We start from the raw sequence: 22,761 nt of genomic DNA, 5'->3' as shown, positions 1-22,761 counted from the left end.
AATAAAAAAAAAGAAAAAAAATATTTTTTCTATAATGTAACATCTTTTGAGATATTGTTTTTTAAAATTATGTTTATATTTTTGTTATTTTTTTTTTATATTCAAACAAAATGAGTTCATTACTTTCTTGTTACATAATATATATATAGACTTTTGAGATACTGTATATATATAACTAAATAAATAAACATATCCTTTAAAGATATTAATTTCCATTTTGAAACTACTTACTAGCTACGTTCTAGCCTTGCGCGCAAATTACTTCGCCATATTGTTACTTACGATCTTAAAACATAGCGGTTATGCAAATTTATCGTATGTTTACAATGCACCCTACTTATTTACTTTATAATAGCTGAGAGCTTCAACTTGCTCTGCTACTAAGAGAATGAAGTTTGAGCATTAATAATTGTGGCTCCTAGAAATTTCTATTCTTCTGTTCTATATTAAAAAAATCTAAAATTGAAGTCTTGTTACTTCTTTTTTTTTATATATTATGTAATGTCAAGTAATTTAGAAGACGATAAGAGAATAATAATATAGATTGTATCGGAGATATGATAATATAAATGAAAAACCTTAACCTTTTTTTTTGTACCACAATTGGATAAAAAGAGATGTAAGACACAAGTATATCATCATCATCATATCAGCCTTTAATTGTCCACTGCTGAACATAAACCTCCCTTTTGGTGAGGTTTGCCAGTAGTTACCACGCTTGGCAGGCGAATTGGCAATAGCAGTTAGGCTTTGGAGATGTTTTAAGAAGGACACTGCTGCCCATCCCTCGCCCTATAAAATTTTTAATAGACCAATCTGTAAGTATATCCTTTTAGACAAAAAAAAGCATTTTCCAATACGACCAACATATACCATACCGACGTATTTCCGTAACATAGCCAAAATATATAAAGGAAATGCTCTTTTTTAGTAATCAATCTAAAAACAAATGAATTGAGTAACTCCTCCTAGAAAACACTTAAATATCTATCTTCCAACATGGCCGCCCGTTTACTTCGCTTAAATAGAGAGCTATGTTTAATTGGCGGGTCTAATGCGACGTAACACGCGAATGGAAGTTACCTGAGCGCGATAATTAAATAACTTCGGGGATTGCTGTTTTACAATTAACAACATCGTAACGCAGTGGTAATTCTCGACACCAGAGGGCGGCACCCTCGCTCGAATAGTTTTGTATATATTGCTACGCATAAATTTGCTTGTTAGTTTATAGTACTAGTAAAATAGTGGATCTGTGCATATTATAATCATCCTTAACCTCACACGGTTGAACCTAAATGCGGGTTCAAAAAAATTTTCTCTCGTGAACGCTCAGGCTGTGGAATTCTTCAGAAAAGGTTCTTAAGAGTTGGCAACGTGCACATGACACCCCTAGTATTGCAGGTATTCATAGGGTACAGTGACCGTTTACCATCAGAAGAGCTGTATGCCTGTTTGCCATATTCGTGGTATAAAGAAGGTGGTAAATAGAAGCTAAAACAATATTTTTTAGAAATTTTGTCTCTTTATCTGTCCGTCTGTCTATCTGTCTATCCATCCGTCCGTCTGTTCGTCCATCAGTCCGTTCAGCCGTCAATCCGTTAATTTGTCAATCTGTCCGTATATTCGTCTGATTACATAATTTTCATAGTTGTATTCATAAAGGTTTTAAAGTCTGTTGTATGTTTTATCTTAGCACGTTATCTAGAAGAGATCTATTTCACTGGTTTTCCTACTTCTGAAATCCACACGTACGAGGAAACGGACGAAAAGCTTATTAATAATAAAAAATTGTAACATAAAAAAAATTGATAAAATTAAAAATAAAAAAAAAATAGTCCAAAACAATCGTAAACTGTAGCCGTTGTGGCGAACATAACACTCAACACAAAACTGAGCGCTACAAATGCAAATATTCTGAAGGTTACGTAAACAAAGATTGGCTTCGACAATACAAAAGAACTAGGGGGGAAGGGATTGTTAGTAATGGGGAGGTTAGTCCCTATTGCTATCAATATATCTTATCGGGTCGACCTCCAAAGTTCTCTCTGGAAACTATCGTGACTAATTTACCGTTGAATTTGTCACGATGGGCTAACTGGCCTGTCTTTTCATCGTCACCAATCATCCCTCACTGGTGCCCCGCCAGTGTATACCAATAGCGCAGGCGGGGTTGCTATTTCATTATAATTCAATAAAAAAAAAAATACAAAAGAACTGTTTATAAGTACAGCAGCACTTTTACGATTACTTCTATTCAATGTAATTAATTGTAAATACACAAAACAACTCAAAGCTTGTGAACGTGAAAATTTATTTGCTTTTTGCTACTGATAGTCCAAACGCAATTAATTTCGTGTTCAACTAATCCCATTTTACGAGTCCCATATCACCCATCAAATGAATCATTCAAATTAGTTTATGGTACGGTCCGACGCTGAGTTTGTTTTGAAGTTAGTTTTATTTTGCTTAAAAGCAGCATGATGGTAGTTTAGTTACAAAACGTTTGAGTGTGGAAATGCAAATAATGAATTCCAGGCTTAAACCGATTTTCAGATTTATGTGTGGATAGTTTAATTTTATTATTATTGTCTGTTATTTTTATTTTTCCGCCCTGTGGTTCCAGCACAGGACGGGCCACCCCTTCTTTACTCGTGGGGATCGTAAGAGGCGACTAAAGGAACTTAATAGTCTAAAGCTGGGTAGTAGCATTCCTCTTAAAACATCACCAAACCCTTATTGCGGTTGCCAACCCGTCTGCCAAGCATGGCAACTCTTGACAAAACTCTCCAATGGGGGGGGGGGGTATATTGTGTGTGTGTGTAACAGTGGACAGCTAACGGCTGATAACTTAACATTAAGCAACTAAGTAACTTAACTAAGGACTCACCTAACGAGTAATAGTATTTCAACATGCAAGAAAGGCATTATCAAAACGACATCTAGCGGTTCTATTGCCAACGATATTAACATAGTTATTTTCTAATAAATACTTCACGATGGGTCAGTGGAAAATGAGAAAGGGCGTGCTTTAGGATTTAAAAAGGATATATGTATAACAAAAAATTATAAATACAAGAGAAGCCTAAGCTATCATGTTCAATTATAAACAATCTAATCCAGACGAGAAGGTTCTTTTAAACATGTACACATATATCGCACGCTTAATAATAAAGAGAAATAACTCAAAAATTTGAAATGTTGGGAAATTACGTTTTAAGTTTTGCAAGTTTGACTCGTTGCACTAAATATGAAAAAAATGTAAAAAATTGTCATATTTCTCAAAATAAAAGAAATTAATCTAAAAGTAGAGATATCGACCTTCAATTTGGTATAGCAATTACCATTTTACAATATTGGAAACTCCGAAAAAAACTGAAAAGAAAAAAAAGCCTGCGACTTATTTCAGTTTATTACAAAAACAAAGTAATCAAAAACATATAAGCTATGGCACTTAACTAAATAGTTCTCTTTTATTTTAAAAGAAAAATTAAATCATTGGTAGCTATGAGTGTTATTTCTCTTTTGATCTGTAAGTATACGACTACTGAAATTTATATCAAAATATTTTCTTTTTTTATTTATGCTACTTTTAAAAACATAATTTCAATTTAAATTATTTTATTATATAATATTTAAATTCTGTATTCACAGAATTATTTAGTAAAATGATTAAAAAAAAACAGTGAAAAACAAAACTACGACTTGGCTTGGATACTATTTAATCAACATAAACTTTCAGTCTTGAAGTTTTGCACCTATAGACTTACAAACTAGTAACAAAAAATATGAAAATAACATAAGTAGGAACTTCTAGCATAAACTAAAACAGCCTTGTTTAATACACATTGAGTAAGGTAGAAATCATCACGTTAATCTTAATACTTAAATATAATAATCATCATCATGTTCAATAAATCAAATAAAATGAGCCTTAGTGAAATTAGGACTACACAAATAACGTACTAAGGTACTTGTTATTTAACCTATACTTTGGAATAATTGAGATCTAGAGCTTAAAACAAAATCGACTTCTAAAACAAACAAAAAAATAAAAATCTCTAATAATCAAAAACTTAAAAAAAAAATCCCTTTTATATCGTAGTACTTAATAATATAAAATCACTGTGAAAAATTAGTATAGGTTTTAACTTAATCAGACAAAGTAGTATTGTTGAAGTTTTGATAATAATATGGAGGAATAAGACCTTTATTGAGAAGTTCCCGTAAGTCTTTCTTCTTATTATCACTTAACTCTTGCTTTTCAGTATATGCTTTTTCAAGAGAGATTAAATTAATGGGTGGCATCTTCTTTCGTTTGTTCCTTATATCGATTTCCTGACAGGTCTTTTGTTCGTAAGATGTTTTGTAGTAAGTTGTAAATGGATTCTCCTTAGAAACTTTTATCTGTTTTATGTCATTCCAGTTTACTGATACTCTTCCTGTATTGACATTAAAATTGTGTCAATATACTGCCTTGAAGAACATAATGCGGCTCAATCCGAGGAATGGAATCTATATGCTTCCTTATATTACTATAATTCCTTATTCAATTGCCTGTGGTTCCCATGCTTTCCTCGAAGGTCTCCTTGCACTATTCCAGTACTATCTTTTTTATGTTGGATTGTATGTATCATGCGGTCAGTCACATCTAGAGTGCTTTTGAAAAATAATTTGCAGACTCTAATCCTGACATTCGTTTGAGGTTAAGTAGTAGGCCTTGTTTGAAGCTCTTGGCTTTTCTGCTGTGTTTATTCATTTTATGCATTTCTGCATACTTGGGCATCAGGTCAACCATAGACTAATTGATAAAAGCTCTTTGCTCACCTAAATCACCTAATTTCCAGAAATTACGAAATATCTTATATCTTTCCTCAGTGCTAATATTTTGAAAACATTTTAAGTGGCATTTCTCTTCACATGGTATTTTAAGACAACGGCTTGGCATCGTCTTTTTAGTTTTAGAAAGGGATACATATTTTTCTCCAAGATTTCTCAATTGTTTTGCCTTATTTTGTTTCCATTTTTGTAGACACTGGGTTCGTTTACGACCTTTTTGCTCAATCTCAACTTCAGGCTCGGAATCTGAAGAACTAGAGGTTGCCGGGACTAATTTAAACCTCCTTCTACAGCTTTCAGTAAGTTGATCTTCGGAAACAAATGTTGGATCTGCGACATCGTCATCTACATCACTCTCATCAGTGTATATTGGAGATATTGTCCCCAAATTGTTATTAAGGCAGCATCTACGCTTATGTAAGGCAGAATTAATTGCAAGTTGTAGCTGCAAAGAAATGAAAGGGCAAATAAATAAAAAAACTTAGAGAAATATAATAAAAGATAAATAAGTCGAAAATAAACTGAAAATTACTTTGTCTCTGCTGTATTTTAACTGATCTGTCATCGGCGTATTCTCAATAATGTCGTCTTGGCTCGATTCTACAGAAGAAACATTCGCAATCTGGTTAGGTCAAAGTACTTGGAAATAAACAGAACTTCCTTCTGTTCGTCCAGATTTGTTGGATGACGTTGAACTGTCTGAATTTGAAGAGGATCCAAACAAATTTGAAGAAGAAATCAAACTGGTAGATGAACGACGCGCAGTATTTGCGACTGTCTTCTCGTCTTCTATGCACGACTGATTATCATAATCAGGTACAAGGTTCAAAGGAAAACATTTTTGACTTTTTGTTATAGAAAGAGGCTGGTCATATTTGGTACTAATATTGCTCTTAATTTCAATCGAAATTGGTTTTTGTAAAAAGTAAATAATCATTAAAACGGATCTCCTTTGTTTTCATACAAACTTGTGAAACTAATTAAAATAATAATTGAAAATGTAACATAGTACTAAAGTTTTCGTTCGAATGATTAATATTTTCTATGTTTAACGAGGTATTATCTTGATCTTGTGAATTCTGAAACAACCGTTGATTAGGTTTGCGCTTACCTATGTTTGCAAATAGTAATAAAGAAGGACACAGTAAGTGCCTTACCAATAAATCTGAATCAATGTCCAACACTTGACACTAATTCTCCCTCATTTTCGATTGCTGGGATATTTAGTAGACCTAAAATCTTTCGGCCTCTTGAAAACATTTTCGCATAGTCGCAGAGCCTAGATAATCAGAAAAAGCAATAACTTACAATAACATCAATTAAATTTATTTTGCTATTAATAATAAACTGAGATAAAAACAAAAATTTAACCCAACTCTTACCACATTTTGATAATAAACTGAAATAGGTTTTAATGTTACAAAAAATGCGATAGAATTTTAAAAATAAACTGAAATAACTCAAGTTACTTCTTAAACCACTGAAACAATTTAAAACTAAACTGAAATAAGTACAGATTATGCATTTGACAATACCACAATTTTAAATATTAAATAGAATTAAATTGAAATATTGCATTTTATTATTAAAAAAATATGAATAATATACTCACGTTTTAATTGTAAACAGCAATATTCTACTTTACGCCACAAAAACGTACGTCTACTTTTTACCAAGATTGATTCATCACTAAATGCATCGCTTTTTGACAGACAACATTGCCAACCCGTTTGGAATGAAAGAGGCGATCGATCTTTTATCTCCGTCTTATTCATGAAAATTGAAAGGCTGTCGAACTCTACCTATTCTTTTCGCATTATTATTATGTTTTATGACAAAAACTAGATTTTCCCAATTTTTGAGTTATTTCTATTTATTATTAAGCGTGCGATATGTTATTGCGAAAACAGATGAGACGAAAGATATCTAAAGGTAATGGTTTAAGCACTTGGTAACAATGAATAAAAAGCTAAAAATATAAATAAGATAAGAAATTAATTTAGTGCAAGCTCAGCTGAGAAATACAGGCTTTACTGTAATATCTTCTATCGGTATTACCCTCTGACGTATTCCGAACTACTGAGTTGAGCGGAAAACGGTTATTATAGGTACCTGTATACTTCTTGGATAACCAAATTGGAATACACTAAAGGAACATTGTTACCAAGTCACAGACTTATATTAAATTTTGTTACTTTTAATTAAGCTTTTATGTTTTATGAATCGATTTTGATTTCCTACTGTAATGCCGTATACACTGCATACTAAATTTTATTTAGCCCTATAGAATAGTGTACATAGTCTGATATACATATATAGAACATTGATTTTTATTTCAGTTTAAAGGGTGTGATAATAATAAAGTAGTGAAATTACTAGATAATACTGGATATAAAGGTATATTTAGTATCTTAACCTTCAAAAACGGTAACATAACAGCTTCCATTGTTCATGGTGAAGTTATATCTATATAGGTGACAGTTACCACTTTACATCAAATGTACCGTCAGCTTCATTTATACTTGCATAAAAATTAATAAATTAACACCTAAAGCGAGAATTTGCCTCCCTTTATGTGTTTTACCGCTCGTATAATGAATTGTATTCTAAGGAATTATTAGGAAATGATGTCGACAACCACCTTCTATTATTGCACTGCTCGCCATCGAGAGGGATTTCACCCTCACATGCTAGAACTAAAATGGTCGCGTACAATATGATTTTATGTATGTTTCCCCGTAAACACTCAAGCTGTGGAATGAGCTCTCTGCCGAGGTTTTTCCTAAAACTTACAACATGAAGAGTTTCAAAATTTGTGTGTATTAAAGTTTCTTCAGGGTTGACAACGCACACATGACACTCCCAGTGTTGCAGGCGTCCATAGGCTACAGTGACCATTTAACATCAGACAGGCTGTATGCTTATTTGCCACCTTCATGCTATAAAATAAAAAATATGTTGTATGAGTTTCGTATCTCCTGAATAGAGAGTTCATTCACAATTTCACGCATCCCAATTCAGCAGTTTAAAGGAAAAACTACAACAAGAGATTGGAACAGTTCCTAAACAAGATACGTATCGGTGAAGCCACCCAAGCGATAAATTACGCCAGACTTAAACTAAATTCAGGCAGTGACATGCAATCTTAATTGCCACAGCGGTATTCCAATTTACAACTATTCGAGCCAAGCTGGTTTATAGGGTAATCAGTTTTAAGCCCAATAACTATTCTCAAACAGTCCAATTTTGTCTAGGTAAATTAACTTCAGGATGTTCGGATACGACTATGGTTCTTCTATTGAGCGGAAACTTCGCTTGCATTTCAGCACTCACATAAGGGTGTCGCCATCTTGTGACAAAAGTTATTAGTGCAACTTTGTTTTACAAGAAAGCCAAACGCCAGGCCAAAGCATCTCAGAAATATTGCTTACCGGATAACGGCTTTAAGTGCTCATTGTAACATATGACAATTGTCAAATGAGCAGGAATCAGTAGGGGCCGCCCTAGACAACCAAATAAGCGACGTGCTAAAGAAGGGCTAAATTAAAAGTACTCGTAACCGGCGAGCGTCTATGTAAAGATTGATGAATGTAGAGGAAGCGAAAGAGGTTTGTTTGAATCGAAGTATTTAGTATTCCATTATTTCTGGCTACCCTAATGGAAGACAGACGTGACAGATATATGTATTATTAATAATAGTGCATGTAGATATATGACAATATTATGAAGGTCAACCCTAGTAATAAATGAGTCGCTGTTTCAAGCTATTGATTGATTCACGTACCCCTATTTCGAATAACTTGATATGGCACAGTCTATAGGATCCGAGTCTACGCTTCCAAAATGGGATCTGATATCGTATTAGAAAAATAATCATTTTTAAATGATCCAAACATGAGCTGTGGTTGCCTGTCAGTACAAATAATGTGTAGGTTTTTTTTTTGGGTAGAAGTTTATCGAAATATGGGTGAATATCATTAATCAAAACAATAGACTGCCTTATCTGGCAACAAAACCATTAAACAGCATGATCGTTTCATGAAACACGTGAAAATACCAGGAACCCTATGCGTTTTTAGACGGAATTTTGGAAATTGGAAACTCATCTAGATAGCTAGATGAGTTTCCAATTTCTAATATTATTAGTATAGGCTAGTAACAAAAATAGGCCTATGTTCATTAGCAAATAGTTAACGGCTGATATGATAATCCTAGCTAATCGCTAAATTATCCGCTGTTTTGTCGTCACTAAATGCACGTAATTATACCGACAATTTAATTCTGTGTCATGCTAATAGGTTTTCGTTTGCGCCAGAAGGCAATTTCGCAAGATGTGTCAGTTTCTGATGACATCTAGAGTAACTAAACCATTACATGAAGGTAGTCCGTGAGATGTTGGCTCATTTCTTCCACCGCCATCGTATAGAAATCCTATACTCAATTTTATAACCATCTGTTGCCATTTTATAACCAATCGAGCCCTTTTGAAGGTTATGTCCCATATTCATTTTAAAAAGGCCGGCAGCACAAATGCAACTCCTCCAATATTGTGTGCTCACCGGGGATGACAAATACTTTTAATGTATCCAATGTAAAGGATATACAATATAGATTTTACAATACACTACATTAGCTAATACTAATCACTAAATTATCCGCTGTTTTGTCGTCACTAAATCCACGTAATTATACAGACAATTTAATTCTGTCATGCTAATAGGTTTTGGTTTGCGCCAGAAGGCAATTTCGCAAGATGTGTCAGTTTCTGATGATAACTACAGTAGCAAAACCATTATGTAAAGGTAGACCATGAGATGTTCATTTCTTCCACTATCGTCCGTCGTATAGGAATCCTATACTCGATCCTATAACCATCTGTTGTCATTTTATAACCAATCAAGTCCTTTTAAAAAGGCCAAAAACATAAATGAAATTCTTCCAATGTTGCGGGTGCCCATGGGCGGCGGTAATCAGTTACCATCAGGTGATCCGCATACTTGTTTGCCCCGTGTGTTGTAAAAAACTATATCGTATAAAATAACTGTTTTAAATGAAAATATAGTCTCCTAGAGGGAGACTTTGTACAAAAGTCGATTGCTTGGGTACCTCTGTCCCGTGTTTCAACCGTGAAGCAGTTGTGTTTGCATGGCTGTGTTTCGGTTTGAAGGGTGGGATATGGCGTGAATTTACTGGGTACAGAGGAATAACACCTGAGTCCTCAGGAATGGCAACGCATGGGGGTGTCATGGGCGAAACAGTATACTCTGTTATGTCCATGGTACTGCTCATGTCTATAGGCGACGGTTACAACTTTCCATCAGGTGGCCCATCAGCTTATTTGCCATTCTAAATTGTATAAAAAAAATTAACTTAATGCAATTAGAATTCTCCACTAATCAACCATGTTTGCTTCTATTCTATGGTGAGAAATGTCATCGTTGTGTCAAAAATCAATATATGATAAAATAAAATTACAATGTATAAATATTATCACCATCATATCCACCGTCAATTATCCCCTGAACATAGGCCTTCCTTATTGAATTTTACCAGTAATTTTTTTTTTAATGAGTAAAGATGGAACGGTAACCCCGTCTGCACTATAGCGTATACCGAATACGCTGACGGGGTACCAGTGTAGGGTGACAGGTGAGGATGAAGGCAGGTCAGTTGGCCCATAGTGACCAATTGAACAAGAATTAACCACTATGGTTTCCAGGGAGAACCGCGTGGAGGTCGACCTGGTAGGGTGTATTGCTAGCAATGGGGCTGTTAAATCTCATTACTAACAATCCCTTTCCCCCCTTTTACCAGTAATTACTACGCTTGGCATGCAGCTTGGCAATCGCAGTTAGGCTTTAATGATTTTTTAAGAGGGATGCTGCTACCAATTAAATATATTTAGATTAATGGCTAACATTAAGCTTAATGGCCCGACTGTTGGAACATTGCCTGCATGAAATAAACATAAACAGTTCCATAGAAGTCACAGAATACACTGTGACGCCGATAGTGCTCTTCATCCGTTGCTTCTTGATGGGCTATGGTGTTAGGCCTCCAACACCTGTAATTACACTGATACATACCAGCCGAAATACACAACCACTCAAAAACAGAGATTCATTGCAGAAACATGAGTAGAACTTTTTTACTTTATCCGCGCAGTAAGTACCGTATTATTCTCAATTTCGTGTATAATATCGTATATGTCATATATGTGTAAGTATATTTGTTATATATATATATTTATTATATATTGTATATCAATAATTACTAGTACCGCATTCGAGTATTCTGACACTTCCCTATGGTTGACTGGGAGAGAATGCTTTTAACATTAAGTCCGCCATGTACACATATATGAATTAATGAATAAATAAATAAATACAATAGCACAATCTATGTACACGTCTTTTGTTCCAAAGTATCATTTAGAAAAAAATAATATGTTTGGGAATGTACGAATGAATTAAATGATATAGTAAGATATCAAAGGGTATTTTGGATATGCCTTTTAATAAGTTTAGAACTGTTCTTAAAAAAACACTTATTATTTATACACAAAGTCTATTACACACTAAACGATTACTTAAAGGACAAATTGGCTTATCTTTTCTAATATCCTACTAATTAAAAATATGAAAATGCGTTTATTTCTTTATTACATAAAATTTTGTATACACGTACCATTTGCGATGAAGAAGGGCATAGGGACTACTTATTCCAATTAATCAACCCCGTACGGGCAAACGCAGTTTAAGACGACCCCCCACTAGATAAAGTGACGACCTCAAATGCATTACAGGAAGTAAGTGTTCTTAAAAATAATAGTCTTTCGTCTCTTCCTATTTTATCCATAAAGTCACTTCGAATAGAAAGAGATAAAAAACAAAATAAACCAAATTTTTTCTTAATCTCAAAGTTTTTGTCTATGGCACTTGTAAAAACATATATATTTATCTATAAAATAAAATGTACTTACAATATAATATATTTATATAATACTTACAATTGCTTTCTAATTTTGGTAATGTACCTACCGTTTCTGCATTATTTTAAAAATAAAAGACAAATTATCTTTATGTGTTCAATAATCACACACACACACAGAGAGACCTTATAGCAGTCTATGGAGATGATCATGACATATACCGGTCACGAAGACAAAGTCGCGGATAAAAGCTAGCTGTAATATCGACTTTGTAATATCATAAACCATATATTTATTAAAATATAAATGAATGATCGATTGATGTATGCCAGTGTTTTAAGTCGACTTTCTCGATATCCAATCAATCATTGTGCTCATACAAAAATAAGATACCCATTTCTTTATTAACTTTATGACATCAGAATTTTAAACCGAGCGTGAAAAAAGGAGGAGGTTATAAATTCAGATGAATTCAGATATGATTCAGAATGATTCAGAGAATTCTCAAAACTCCGTCATTTATAAACCGATTTGGAAAATTCTTTATTTATCTGAAAGGCGTGTATTTACTGGGTACAGAGGAATAACATCTGAGTCCTCAGGAATGGCAACGCATAGGGGGTATCATGGGCGAAACAGTATACTCTTTTACGTCCATGGTACTGCTCATGTCTATAGGCGACGGTTACCACTTTCCATCAGGTGGGCCGTCAGCTTGTTTGCCATTCTAAGTTGTATAAAAAAAAATCTGAAAGTATATAAAATTCAGTTAAAATTTTATATAAATAGCTTTCAGTAGTTTAGTTTTTTTAATCATAATAACTAATTGTACCATGATTAAAGGATTTTGTTAATTTTATGTAACAATATATAACAGCTTTTTAATACCTAACCTACAAAATGAACTCGACGAACTGTGCACAATGATTCAATTAATTTCTTATCTAACAACTTACGGATTAATTCCCCGCGTTACACTGATAACCTCTTCGACCTCGACCTCAGAGACATTATTGCCATTTTATTGATACTGCACGTAAAGGGGAATTACTTGGTCCTTTTGCACTGTAAGATCCCTGGTCCTGGAGTATCCACCAGTATCTCTGATTTTGTTTCGTATAAAATAGGCCATGAAAGTCAGAAATGCAACAGTCTCGTGAGTTTATTGTCAGAGTACCACACAAATTGGTGAGTATTGAACTTGATCTATTTATTTTATTCCGATGAATAAGTCAATCTAAAATCCATGTTACCATTATGGTATTCCTAAACTAAAAATTTATCTTAATTGCCTCTGTCTACCTCATTTTTTTTATGGGTGAAAATGGTATGGTAACCCCGCCTGCGCTAACGGGATACGCTGGCGGAGCACCAGTGAAGGGTGATAGATGAGAATGAAAACAGGCCAGTTATCCCATCATGATGAATCATCATCAGGAATTAACCATGATAGTTTCCAGGGAGAACCGCGAGGAGGTCGACCTGGTTGGGTATATTGCTAGCAATGGGATTCTCAGTCTCCACTACTAACAATCCCTTTCCTCCCCCCCCCCCCACTGTCTACCCCATTCCTAATGACAGTTAAAAGCGAATTATTAATACTTAAGTTAAAAAAAATGCCTTCCGACAAGTCGAAGTACAACGGACTGTGCTCAGAGGAATTATTCAATATGATGACCACGGCCACTTTCTACCATGGAACGTCTCGCCATCGCTCAGGTTATAGAATGAGTTCCCTGTCGAAGTTTCCCAAGAGACTACAGCATTCTTAAAAAAAATGGGTAAAGAGGTTTCTTCAGAGTCGGCAATTTGCGCGTAATGATCCTTATATTGCAGGCGTTCATTAGCTACGATAACTGCTTACCATCAGGCATACGTTTGTTTTTCACCTTAGTGGTATAAAAAAATGTTACGTATTATAAAAAAATTTGACTGGTGACTAAATAAATACTCTGCCTACCACGTTATGTTTGAGATGAATTTATAAATAGATCTTTTAAGCTGATAGGAGGATATATGCTGATATTTGCATCATTACGTTGAGGAAAATAGCTGCGGAATCATAATCATGATTAACCTCGAATTCGCATACCCAGACGTAAGCGGATTTACCAAGGCTTAGTATTCTCATTTCACAGAAAAGATGCAGTCCCTGTACATTTTTGCTGGCATTCTGGTGGCTGTTGCAGCGCAAGAATATATTCAGCCATACATTATGGTCGACAGGTATATTATCAACGAATATACGAGTATATTTATTTTAATAGGATTTTTTTTTAATTAGATAATAACAAAAGCAGTCCTAAAATCATTAACTGAAAGAGGCTTGAGACAACTGGTGTAAAATTAGCCTCGTTAAATTCTAGAAGACAGTCATGTCTAGTGATTTACTACTCCGATTAATAAAAAGTAGTGAGTTTGAATCTGACAAAAGCTGAAAAGTTTGTGTTAATTTAGATGTCCAATTAAACCACCACTAATAAAAAAAAGTCATTATCGACCCTTGGCAATTCAAGAATTGTTGGTAGACTGACGCACCGCATATTTGAATCCTACATAATAGACATAGGATTCAAATAAGCTCAACGATATATCACAAGGGCAGCAATTGGATAATCCCTTTGATTGTCCCATCAGGAATTATAGTCGTAAGCATATTACTCATTTCTTTTTTTTTAATGAACGTATTGATGAGCATACCAAAACCTAAAAATATTTCCATTAAATATCAGATATAAAAGGACAGAAGTCTAGAGCCCTTAGTTCTGTCCCGTAAGGAAACTGATGTGAAGACAGAGGAAGAATATAATTGTGTCTTTAATTTTCAGATATCCTGACTGGTATATATCTCGATCTCAAAATGAACATTTAAGACTTCGTCGACAACTATCTGTTAATAAGAATGGCGATGTAACGTTGGCACACGGCTCTCCTAATGATAAAGTCTTTGGCACCTTGGGTTCGAGGGGCGAATCTGCTTTCGTGAGTAGATAGTATATTTATTCATACTATTATACATTACAGAATACACTCAGATATTTATGATACGTCATACGTTACTTTTCCTGAGGGCTATTATTTCTTTTTAATGGACAATAAAGGAATGGTAACATTGCCTACGTTATCGGTATATACTGACGAAGCACCAGTAAAAGATAGATGAAGAAGCAGCAGTTCGGTTGACCTATCATGACAAATTTAACAATAAATGAACCATGACGATTTCCGGAAGAATCGCCTGGAAATCAACCTGAAAGAGTATATTGCTAGCAATGGGATTGCTAATGCTTATTACTAGTAATCTCTTTTTCCCCGGATTATGAAATTATGCCTCCGCACCCCGCAATTTTATTTCCATATCTCACCTTTCATCAAACGCAACCATGCAAGTACCGATGCATTACGGTTGAAACACGAGTGGCTCTGTTCCACTCGTGTTTCCATGCAGACAACTTTTATACAGTAGAGGGGAAAGGAATTATTAGAAATAGGTTCTAACAGCTCCATTTCTAGCAATTATTTCAGCCGTTAACTGTCCACAGCTAAACACAAACCTTCCCCATAAGTTTTGCCAGTAGTTGCAACGCTTGGCAGGCGGATTGACAGTTAGGCTTTTAAAGATGTTTTAAGAGGGACGCTGCTGCTCATCCCTCGTCCTCCATTAGTCACCTTTCACGACACTTACGAAAAAGGAAGGGATGGCACATTCCATGCCGGGGTATACAAGGCGAATTTCTAGCAATATTCTTGTAGAATTCTTCACGATGAGCCAACTGATCTATCTTCATCTTCACCTGTCATCTATCAATGGTACCCCACCAGCGTATACCGATAGCGCAGGCGCAGTTACCATTCCATTTTCACTCATTAAAAAAGAAACTTTTGTACAGTCTCTCTTTCGATGAATGAAGTTAAAAAAGTTAGTAAATTAAGTATTAATCTTATCAGGGTAAGCTCGGATATCAGCATAACTTCATCAACGACAACCGCGGTAAACTAACAGGCACGGCGTACGGTAGTCGGGTGTTGAGCCCGTATGGGAACAGCAATCACCTCGGCGGGCGCGTCGACTGGGCAAGCAAACACACTTCCGCTTCACTAGACGTTAGCAAGCAGATGCACGGTCCTACAGCGGTGAGTTTTTACTTTTATCATAATGAAAATCTAATATCAAACTGATGTTTTAGACATTAGGTTCAAAGTTGTATGACAAATTATGCAGCAGATACTTCATTCTTCATTCAAAATTCGGAAATAAGTAATAATAATACTTATATGTAATTATCTTGATACATACAAAAACTCCCTTATTCAGTAGTAGATGCAGTCATGCCGTGTGGTCCCGGCATAAAATAGGTCACCTTTCCCATGGGTGTCGTAAGAGGCGAACAAGGAAGGACGAGGGATGGGCAGCAGCGTCCCTCTTAAAACATCTTCAAAGACTAACTGCGGTTGCCAATCCGCCTGCCAGACTTGGCAACTGCTGGCAAACCCCTCAAGGCGGAGGCTTATGTTCATCAGTGGACAGTTATAGGCTGATATGATGATGATGAAGTGCAGTCATGCACGTACATTTTATAACAGACTAACTGTTACCAGCGGCTTCGCCCGCGTGATGTTTACTGAACGGGATAGAAAGTAGCCTGAGTGTATAACAAATTTCAGTAATTGGTTAAACCATTAAGGCGATGTAAGGATATAGACCTTTGACACTCTTTTCCCTGCCTAATCTACAAGAGACTTGGCATGAAAGGTCAAAAAGTTCATAAAGGTTGATTGGGAAAGAATGTCTATAGTATTAAGTCCACTTATTTTCCATATTTGATTCTTAAATAAAAATTAAATAATTTTTTTTTTCATTTTGCAGATTCAAGCCGCCGCTGGCGGGAGATGGCCAGTCGGCAGAAATGGCGAAATATCTGCACAAGGCACCTACGATCGTATCGGACGTATGCAGGACTATGGCGGTAGATTGGGATACACTTACCGCTTCTAAGTCGATATTTCTTTTTATTTTTGACGTTTGATAGATTTTTTAAGTCAACTGACATGTGAGTAGGTGTTTTTATATTTTTATTACGAGTTCTAACAACGTATTTTGAAATCTGTGCTTAGTGCATATGTAAAAAGACAAGTTTACATTTGTATTAAGAATGCATTTTAGAATTAAAAATTATGAAAGATACGTATTAACTGTATAAAAGATACTAATCTTCTTGAATAAGGTATTACTTAAGTTTAATTAATACTTAAATATATATAGACATTCTAATTAAAATACTACATTACATGTCATTTGTAAATAAATGTTGTATATAAAAATAAATAAATAAGTAAAATAAAATATATTTGAAATATTACTGGAATTTTATTCTTAAATTATTGAGATTTTTTTTAAAACTTCAATATTTTTATGTATTGTACTTTTTTTCTTAAAGTTCCTTTTAGAACGTCTTAAGGATAAAAATGTTCTAAAATTGATATAACTTTTTTTTAACTAATCAAAGAGGATAGGTACATAACTAAATAAATAAATCCTATATATATATTTATTTTTATTTCTTTATTTCCATCTTACTGAAAACTTCTTAATATTAAATATGTACAATGGGCACTAAACTAAACAATAACAACTAAACAATCTTCCTTAGTCTTTGTATAAAACACCATAATACCATAGTAATGGCGAAGGCAGACAACTTAAAATGCAATTTCCAGTCAAAATTTAAAATAACATAACTATTGTTAAAACGAAACATACGTTTGATAGAGCGGTGGCGCCCTCTAATATATTTCATGTAATCATGTCGAAAATATGATTAAACAGAATAATTTGGGTAATTAATCGTTGCATTTATATCAATTGCTGAGAGACACAAGAATGAAACATATGAACAAAGAGATTTATCAATAACAAAATAAATCAGCGTGAATTGAACTCATATTGAATTTTCGATTAGTTAGTATATTATATATATTAGATAGTATTAGTTCGAGTAGTAAATAGTTTGAAGGTTTCAATTAGGTACATCAAAATTGCTGCCACTGCGCCAAAAGAATCCTAAGTACCTCATTCATAAAACTTAATCTCCCTCAAACCTATTTTAACCAATGTAATGTTCTTTATGACAAACTAAAAAATTGGCTCAAAAAAAATTAAATATCTAAAATATAAGTTTATAAAAATAAATGAATATGAGTTTATGAAAAGTTTATTTTTTTACAAATAAGAGCGATGATAATTATTGCCACTTTAAAACACTCAAACTCACATACAATGTATGTATGTATGTCTCATAGTTACTATAAACAATTATTTTTCTCTTTTGAACAATATTATAAACTGCCCCATAGAGAAACGGTAGTCAAGTCTATCGATGAATAAATTTCGGTTCTCGTGTGCACAGGAGGAAAAAAGACACGGAATAATGATGTCTCGTTCTATCTCAAGCATGCGGTAGCGATGACATATCTATCGATAGATACCTTTGCCATTTATTTCGAGAAGCTAAGTTGTTACTTCCTTGAAAAAAATATTTATTCATACTTCTATTTCTTTTGAATCACTTACATCAACTTATAAATTTATCTCTATCCGACATAATTACATAAAATATAGAAAAAGAATACACGCACTATTAAGATACAAAATTCAATACCATAATTTACAGTGAACTAAATAAAAAATACAGAATAGACAATACAAAGTAAAACGCAAAATAAAGTTATTTATAGTTAACATAATAGAACGCTATATAAATATTTCTTCGCTTATATTAAATTTATCTACAAAATTAATAAGCGTTACATAATTTTTCTTAAAGTTATTAATGTAGCAAAACTTTTTTTTCTATTTATATTTCTACAAACACGATTTAAATAAACAACACTGTCTAACTATTGCAAAATGAAATATTTAAAAATTCACAGGGTGAAGTCAAAGTTGTTAGCAGTGAGATAAAAATAGGGATCTCTATAAAGCAGGGGTCGATTGTGGCAAGATCGTGACGACTAATAGTCCAGTCGAACGTGGCAAGGCAAAAATATAACATTTTGCTAATCTAGCGAAAGACGCTCAGAAACAATGCTCACACTAATATAAATAAGAATTTACTAAAAATAATTTTCAGCTTTATGTTTTCCCTCTTAATAAAATAAACAAATACTACAATACTACATAACTGTGTACTGAAACTATATTGTTTCATTTGTGATTTCAAGAAGTATGTAGTTTGTAGATCGCACAGAGTTTCGTCAATAAACAGTAGATCTTGGGCCAAGTCAAATTGGCCACCACTCCTATAGTTCTCAATCGTGGGGGGGGGGGGGGGGGGGGGTTCGCGTTTCTCATTGAAGCGGTTCGCAGTCTATTGAAAAATAAGCCCTCGAAAGATGCGTCTAACGTAACGTACCGTTTGATCGTCACTTGTTACTGTCACCTATTGTTAAGATAGTAGTGTGGTAGTAGTAAATACAGGGAAAGAACTTTTTGATTATTCTGATCGATTATTAATTAGTAAATTCAGTCGCAAGATGTTTTACTTAACTTTTTTAGCTTATTGGATCACGACATAAAAATGGTTCATATAGGATTCTAACTTCACAATTTAATCCAGGCATGGCAAGGGCCGAGGGTCGAGGAACGAGTAGCAAAGTCCCTTTTAAACAAATCACCAAGAACTAATGGTTACTAATACGTCTGCCAAACGTGGCAAATATTGGCATAACATCCCTTATGGAGGAGGCCTATGTCCAGCAGTGGACAATTGACAGTTAACGGCTGATATGATGATGATACTAAAATATGGGACACAAAATTTTTTTTTATTATTTTTCAACGCATATTTCTTTAATGAAAATGTTTAAATTCTCTGATAGAACAGACTCTTAAAGGGACGCTAACCACTTTAACATCATCTGTATTTGTAGTTATTATAAATGGAACATAATATAAAAATAAATTTATAAAGATTTCCAAATGAAGTCGAAACAATTGTCGGTAACGACACACATAGTGAGTTCAAAAAAATTCTCTTATATATATGTATAGACATAAATAAGATTAAACTGTACCGTTTACGACCTTTGCCTATTTGTTAAAAAGAAAACAAAATAATAAGAATCATTCGTAATATTTGCTCCCATCCGAATACAATGATAATTACTACCAATTCTTAATACTATACATTTTAATAATAACTTATCACTTATCAATTTATTAGTAATACAAAAATAGACAACGGCATTTATAAGACAAATAATCCTGTCTCTCTATTTCTATTCTAAATTTAATTCCCTAATTTCATTTATAGTTTAATTTAGTTACGAAATTACCGAATGTCATATTTTTGTAACATTACCCGAATTTGCGAAGTCTATTCCTAAATTTGTACTATCGCTTTCTAAAGTAAAATTAATTCTAATAATTTTCGGTACAGTCATATGTAATAAAATGTAAATGCTTGTGCTTTTATGTTCCAAACTTTTGTCTAATTTCAATTGCGACACAGTATCGCCCTCTACTACCAATCCTCGTTATACAATGAATGAAAATAAATTAAAATATATTATATAATACAAATATATACAATGCATGTGTATTTTTGTTTGTTTTGTTAATAATTACCTCATGTAATTTAAGCTGTATATTTTTGTGTTGAAGAAAGTTGTAGATATATAAAAATTATTACATATTATTACACGTGACTGTACGAATATTTCTAATAAATTATTTATAAAATCAAAATGTTACAAAAGACATAATTTTAAATGTTTTTACTGTACAATTCTTTTACTGTTTCCGACTGTTTAATGTAAATAAATTTAGAATTTAAAAATTTAACACTAAATGGCAGCCGACAAAATCTAAACACAGATGGCGCTATTATAATATGATCCCATTCATCATACTTGATGATTTTTAATTGAATCAGTGTCAAGACAACCACTTTTTCTCATTCTAAATAGATATTCGTCTACGAATATAATCCATTTGACAGTAAAATATTATAAAAAAAAAAAAAACAAGTAAAACAATTTAAATTTTATACACAAATTTTAAGCTAACTTGATGTAAAAGAAACATTTTAGTTATATCTCTCATTATGTTTTATAAGAGACAGGAATTAACGTGATTATTTAGGTAAACTATGGTAATTTACCTGAATTGTTTCGACATTTCGACCAAGCTACAACGGTTGTAATCACGAGACTGATAGCTGTAGCACTGTCATGTTTCCGCTTTCGAGGCAGAAGTATTTTTTAGATATCTATGTTTTCTCTGGTGCCCCGCCAGCATATACCGACAGCGCAGGTGTGATTACCCATCAATTCAGCTATTAAAGAAATTATCACGTCAATTTCCGTCTCTTATAAAACATAAAATGTACAGCGCCAACGTCGAATAGTAAATATCTGTCATTATATTAAAAAAAAAATACTGTGCCCAAAGGAAAACTTTACTAAAGAAACATACAAAATATTAATTTCGACAACACAAACAAAAGTAAATATATCCAAAATCGGTTCATATATTGTACATATAATGAAGAGACCTACATAATTTGCTATATTTTAATCCACCACAAAAATTACTAAAATCTGTATTCACACAAATATTAAAAAGGTAAAACATTTAAAACGTATTTATTACTTTTATTAACTACTTAAATAATTGATATAATATGAAGTATATTATTTCAAAAGAATATAAAACTTAAAAGACAATATTTATTTTGTTAATTTTTTTTTAATTCATATTATATCAATAATTAATTGCTAACTTATAACTATAATCACACACCTTATTCAAAAAAAAAAGATTCAATCAATATTGACAGTTGCATTTACATAATATAAATATAAAATAAAGTACGGCCTATTTAAAGAATTGTGAGTATATGAACATAATATATAAATAAAATGGTATAACAATATACTGTTGCTGTATCTGTCACATGACTGCTTTTTTTTTACTTTACTAATCTGTACTTCCATCTTTACATAATAATAGAAAATATAACTACATACATGTTTTCAAACATATATTTTAGTTGAGGTAAAATTGCTAATAAATTACATAATATAGAAGCAAATTAAGTGTACTTTAACATACATTAAAATGATCTACATTAAAACTAATTAAAGAAACTACATACACACTTCTTCATTAAAATTAAAATTAAACCTTCTAGAAACATATTTTAACTATAAGTGTTTTATCACTATAATAATACAAATACAATAAGACAAAACACCTCCTTAGCTATAATAGATGTTTGAGGTTTTTTTTTTTTTATAGATAGAAGAGATTGTGCCTAATACAACTGAATCGAATTAAGAAAGAAATTTCAAGCGTAATTTAAAATGTAGACGCTACGCTACTCTTATATTGCTACAGAAGACTTTTTACATAATTGATATTAGCTCATCACTTAGAATACAATTAAATAAATAATATGTACAAAAAAAATTCAATATCAATAAACTGACAAAACATTGTTGCGCTTCCATTCTATATTAGATATCAGAGATGAGCAATATTTATGAATAATATCGAAATATTAAGGACTGAAATATCGATATACTAATATCAATACTGGTATATCGTCAATATATCACAATATCGATACTTAAGGCAAAATATCGATACATGTGCAATTAGTTACGATAATAACTCATTTATCAATATTAAACTAACAATATCTTGATATTTTGACAATATCACTCATCTCTAACAGATACACACTTCAAACATGCGAAGATTCAATGAAGAATTCTAGTTTAGAAGTTAAGGGACCTAGGTTTTAACGCTGTCTTCCTTAAATACTGATGCGCTAATATAGTTAAGTCCAGTTGATCTTGTGTCTTGCCACACGCGAACGTCTCCCATTTATCATCATCCTAGAATTTTCAAAATGTTATTATAGTAAGACAAGGGTAGATAAGGAAAATGAGCATTTTGGAACAAATTTATTATACTGGCAACACTA

At 33.0% G+C, this 22,761-nt stretch overlaps 3 protein-coding genes and 1 long non-coding RNA gene across 4 annotated transcripts in view; 1 reads left to right on the top strand and 3 right to left on the bottom strand.

Annotated features, from left to right (window-relative positions):
• Positions 1-4,756: 4,756 nt before the first annotated feature.
• On the bottom strand, positions 4,757-5,465 carry LOC128200740 (uncharacterized). The gene is made up of 2 exons (XM_052895084.1): positions 5,372-5,465; positions 4,757-5,284 (listed from the first exon to the last, which is right to left on the bottom strand). The coding sequence occupies exons 1-2, from the start codon at positions 5,402-5,404 to the stop codon at positions 4,802-4,804; spliced, it is 516 nt and encodes a 171-aa protein (XP_052751044.1). The 5' UTR covers positions 5,405-5,465; the 3' UTR covers positions 4,757-4,801.
• Positions 5,466-5,861: 396 nt separating this feature from the next.
• On the bottom strand, positions 5,862-6,727 carry LOC128200741 (uncharacterized). The gene is made up of 3 exons (XR_008252855.1): positions 6,452-6,727; positions 5,997-6,118; positions 5,862-5,918 (listed from the first exon to the last, which is right to left on the bottom strand). It is a non-coding gene; the product is annotated as an uncharacterized LOC128200741 (long non-coding RNA).
• Positions 6,728-12,810: 6,083 nt separating this feature from the next.
• LOC113523269 (gloverin) lies at positions 12,811-17,103 on the top strand. The gene is made up of 5 exons (XM_026909162.3): positions 12,811-12,958; positions 13,909-13,996; positions 14,599-14,752; positions 15,719-15,904; positions 16,638-17,103. The coding sequence occupies exons 2-5, from the start codon at positions 13,914-13,916 to the stop codon at positions 16,764-16,766; spliced, it is 552 nt and encodes a 183-aa protein (XP_026764963.2). The 5' UTR covers positions 12,811-12,958; positions 13,909-13,913; the 3' UTR covers positions 16,767-17,103.
• The window catches only part of LOC113509333 (myb protein), a 72,034-nt gene continuing 66,106 nt past the window's right edge, over positions 16,834-22,761 (bottom strand). Inside the window, exon 17 of the mRNA XM_052895042.1 lies at positions 16,834-22,672. Within this exon, the coding sequence (XP_052751002.1) occupies positions 22,553-22,672 (120 nt within the window). The 3' untranslated portion in view covers positions 16,834-22,552. The remainder of the gene's footprint in view (positions 22,673-22,761) is intronic.

This window comes from Galleria mellonella, unplaced genomic scaffold, assembly GCF_026898425.1.
Source record: "Galleria mellonella isolate WM207_F2 unplaced genomic scaffold, CSIRO_AGI_GalMel_v1 utg264, whole genome shotgun sequence".
In the NCBI taxonomy this organism is placed as follows: Eukaryota; Metazoa; Arthropoda; class Insecta; order Lepidoptera; family Pyralidae; genus Galleria; species Galleria mellonella.
Note: the sequence above shows the minus strand (reverse complement) of the source record. Positions and strands in the feature narration are given on the sequence as shown.

What these genes read in the sequence shown, in the direction of transcription:
- LOC128200740 (XM_052895084.1), bottom strand. Translation starts at nt 5,404, where the DNA reads ATGACAGATCAGTTAAAATACAGCAGAGACAAA. An exon ending in TAAAATACAGCAGAGACAAA is followed by an intron (nt 5,285 to 5,371) that starts GTAATTTTCAGT and finishes ATTTCTTTGCAG; the next exon opens with CTACAACTTGCAATTAATTC.
- LOC113523269 (XM_026909162.3), top strand. Translation starts at nt 13,914, where the DNA reads ATGCAGTCCCTGTACATTTTTGCTGGCATTCTGGTGGCTGTTGCAGCG. An exon ending in CGAGGGGCGAATCTGCTTTC is followed by an intron (nt 14,753 to 15,718) that starts GTGAGTAGATAG and finishes TAATCTTATCAG; the next exon opens with GGTAAGCTCGGATATCAGCA. An exon ending in AGATGCACGGTCCTACAGCG is followed by an intron (nt 15,905 to 16,637) that starts GTGAGTTTTTAC and finishes TTCATTTTGCAG; the next exon opens with ATTCAAGCCGCCGCTGGCGG.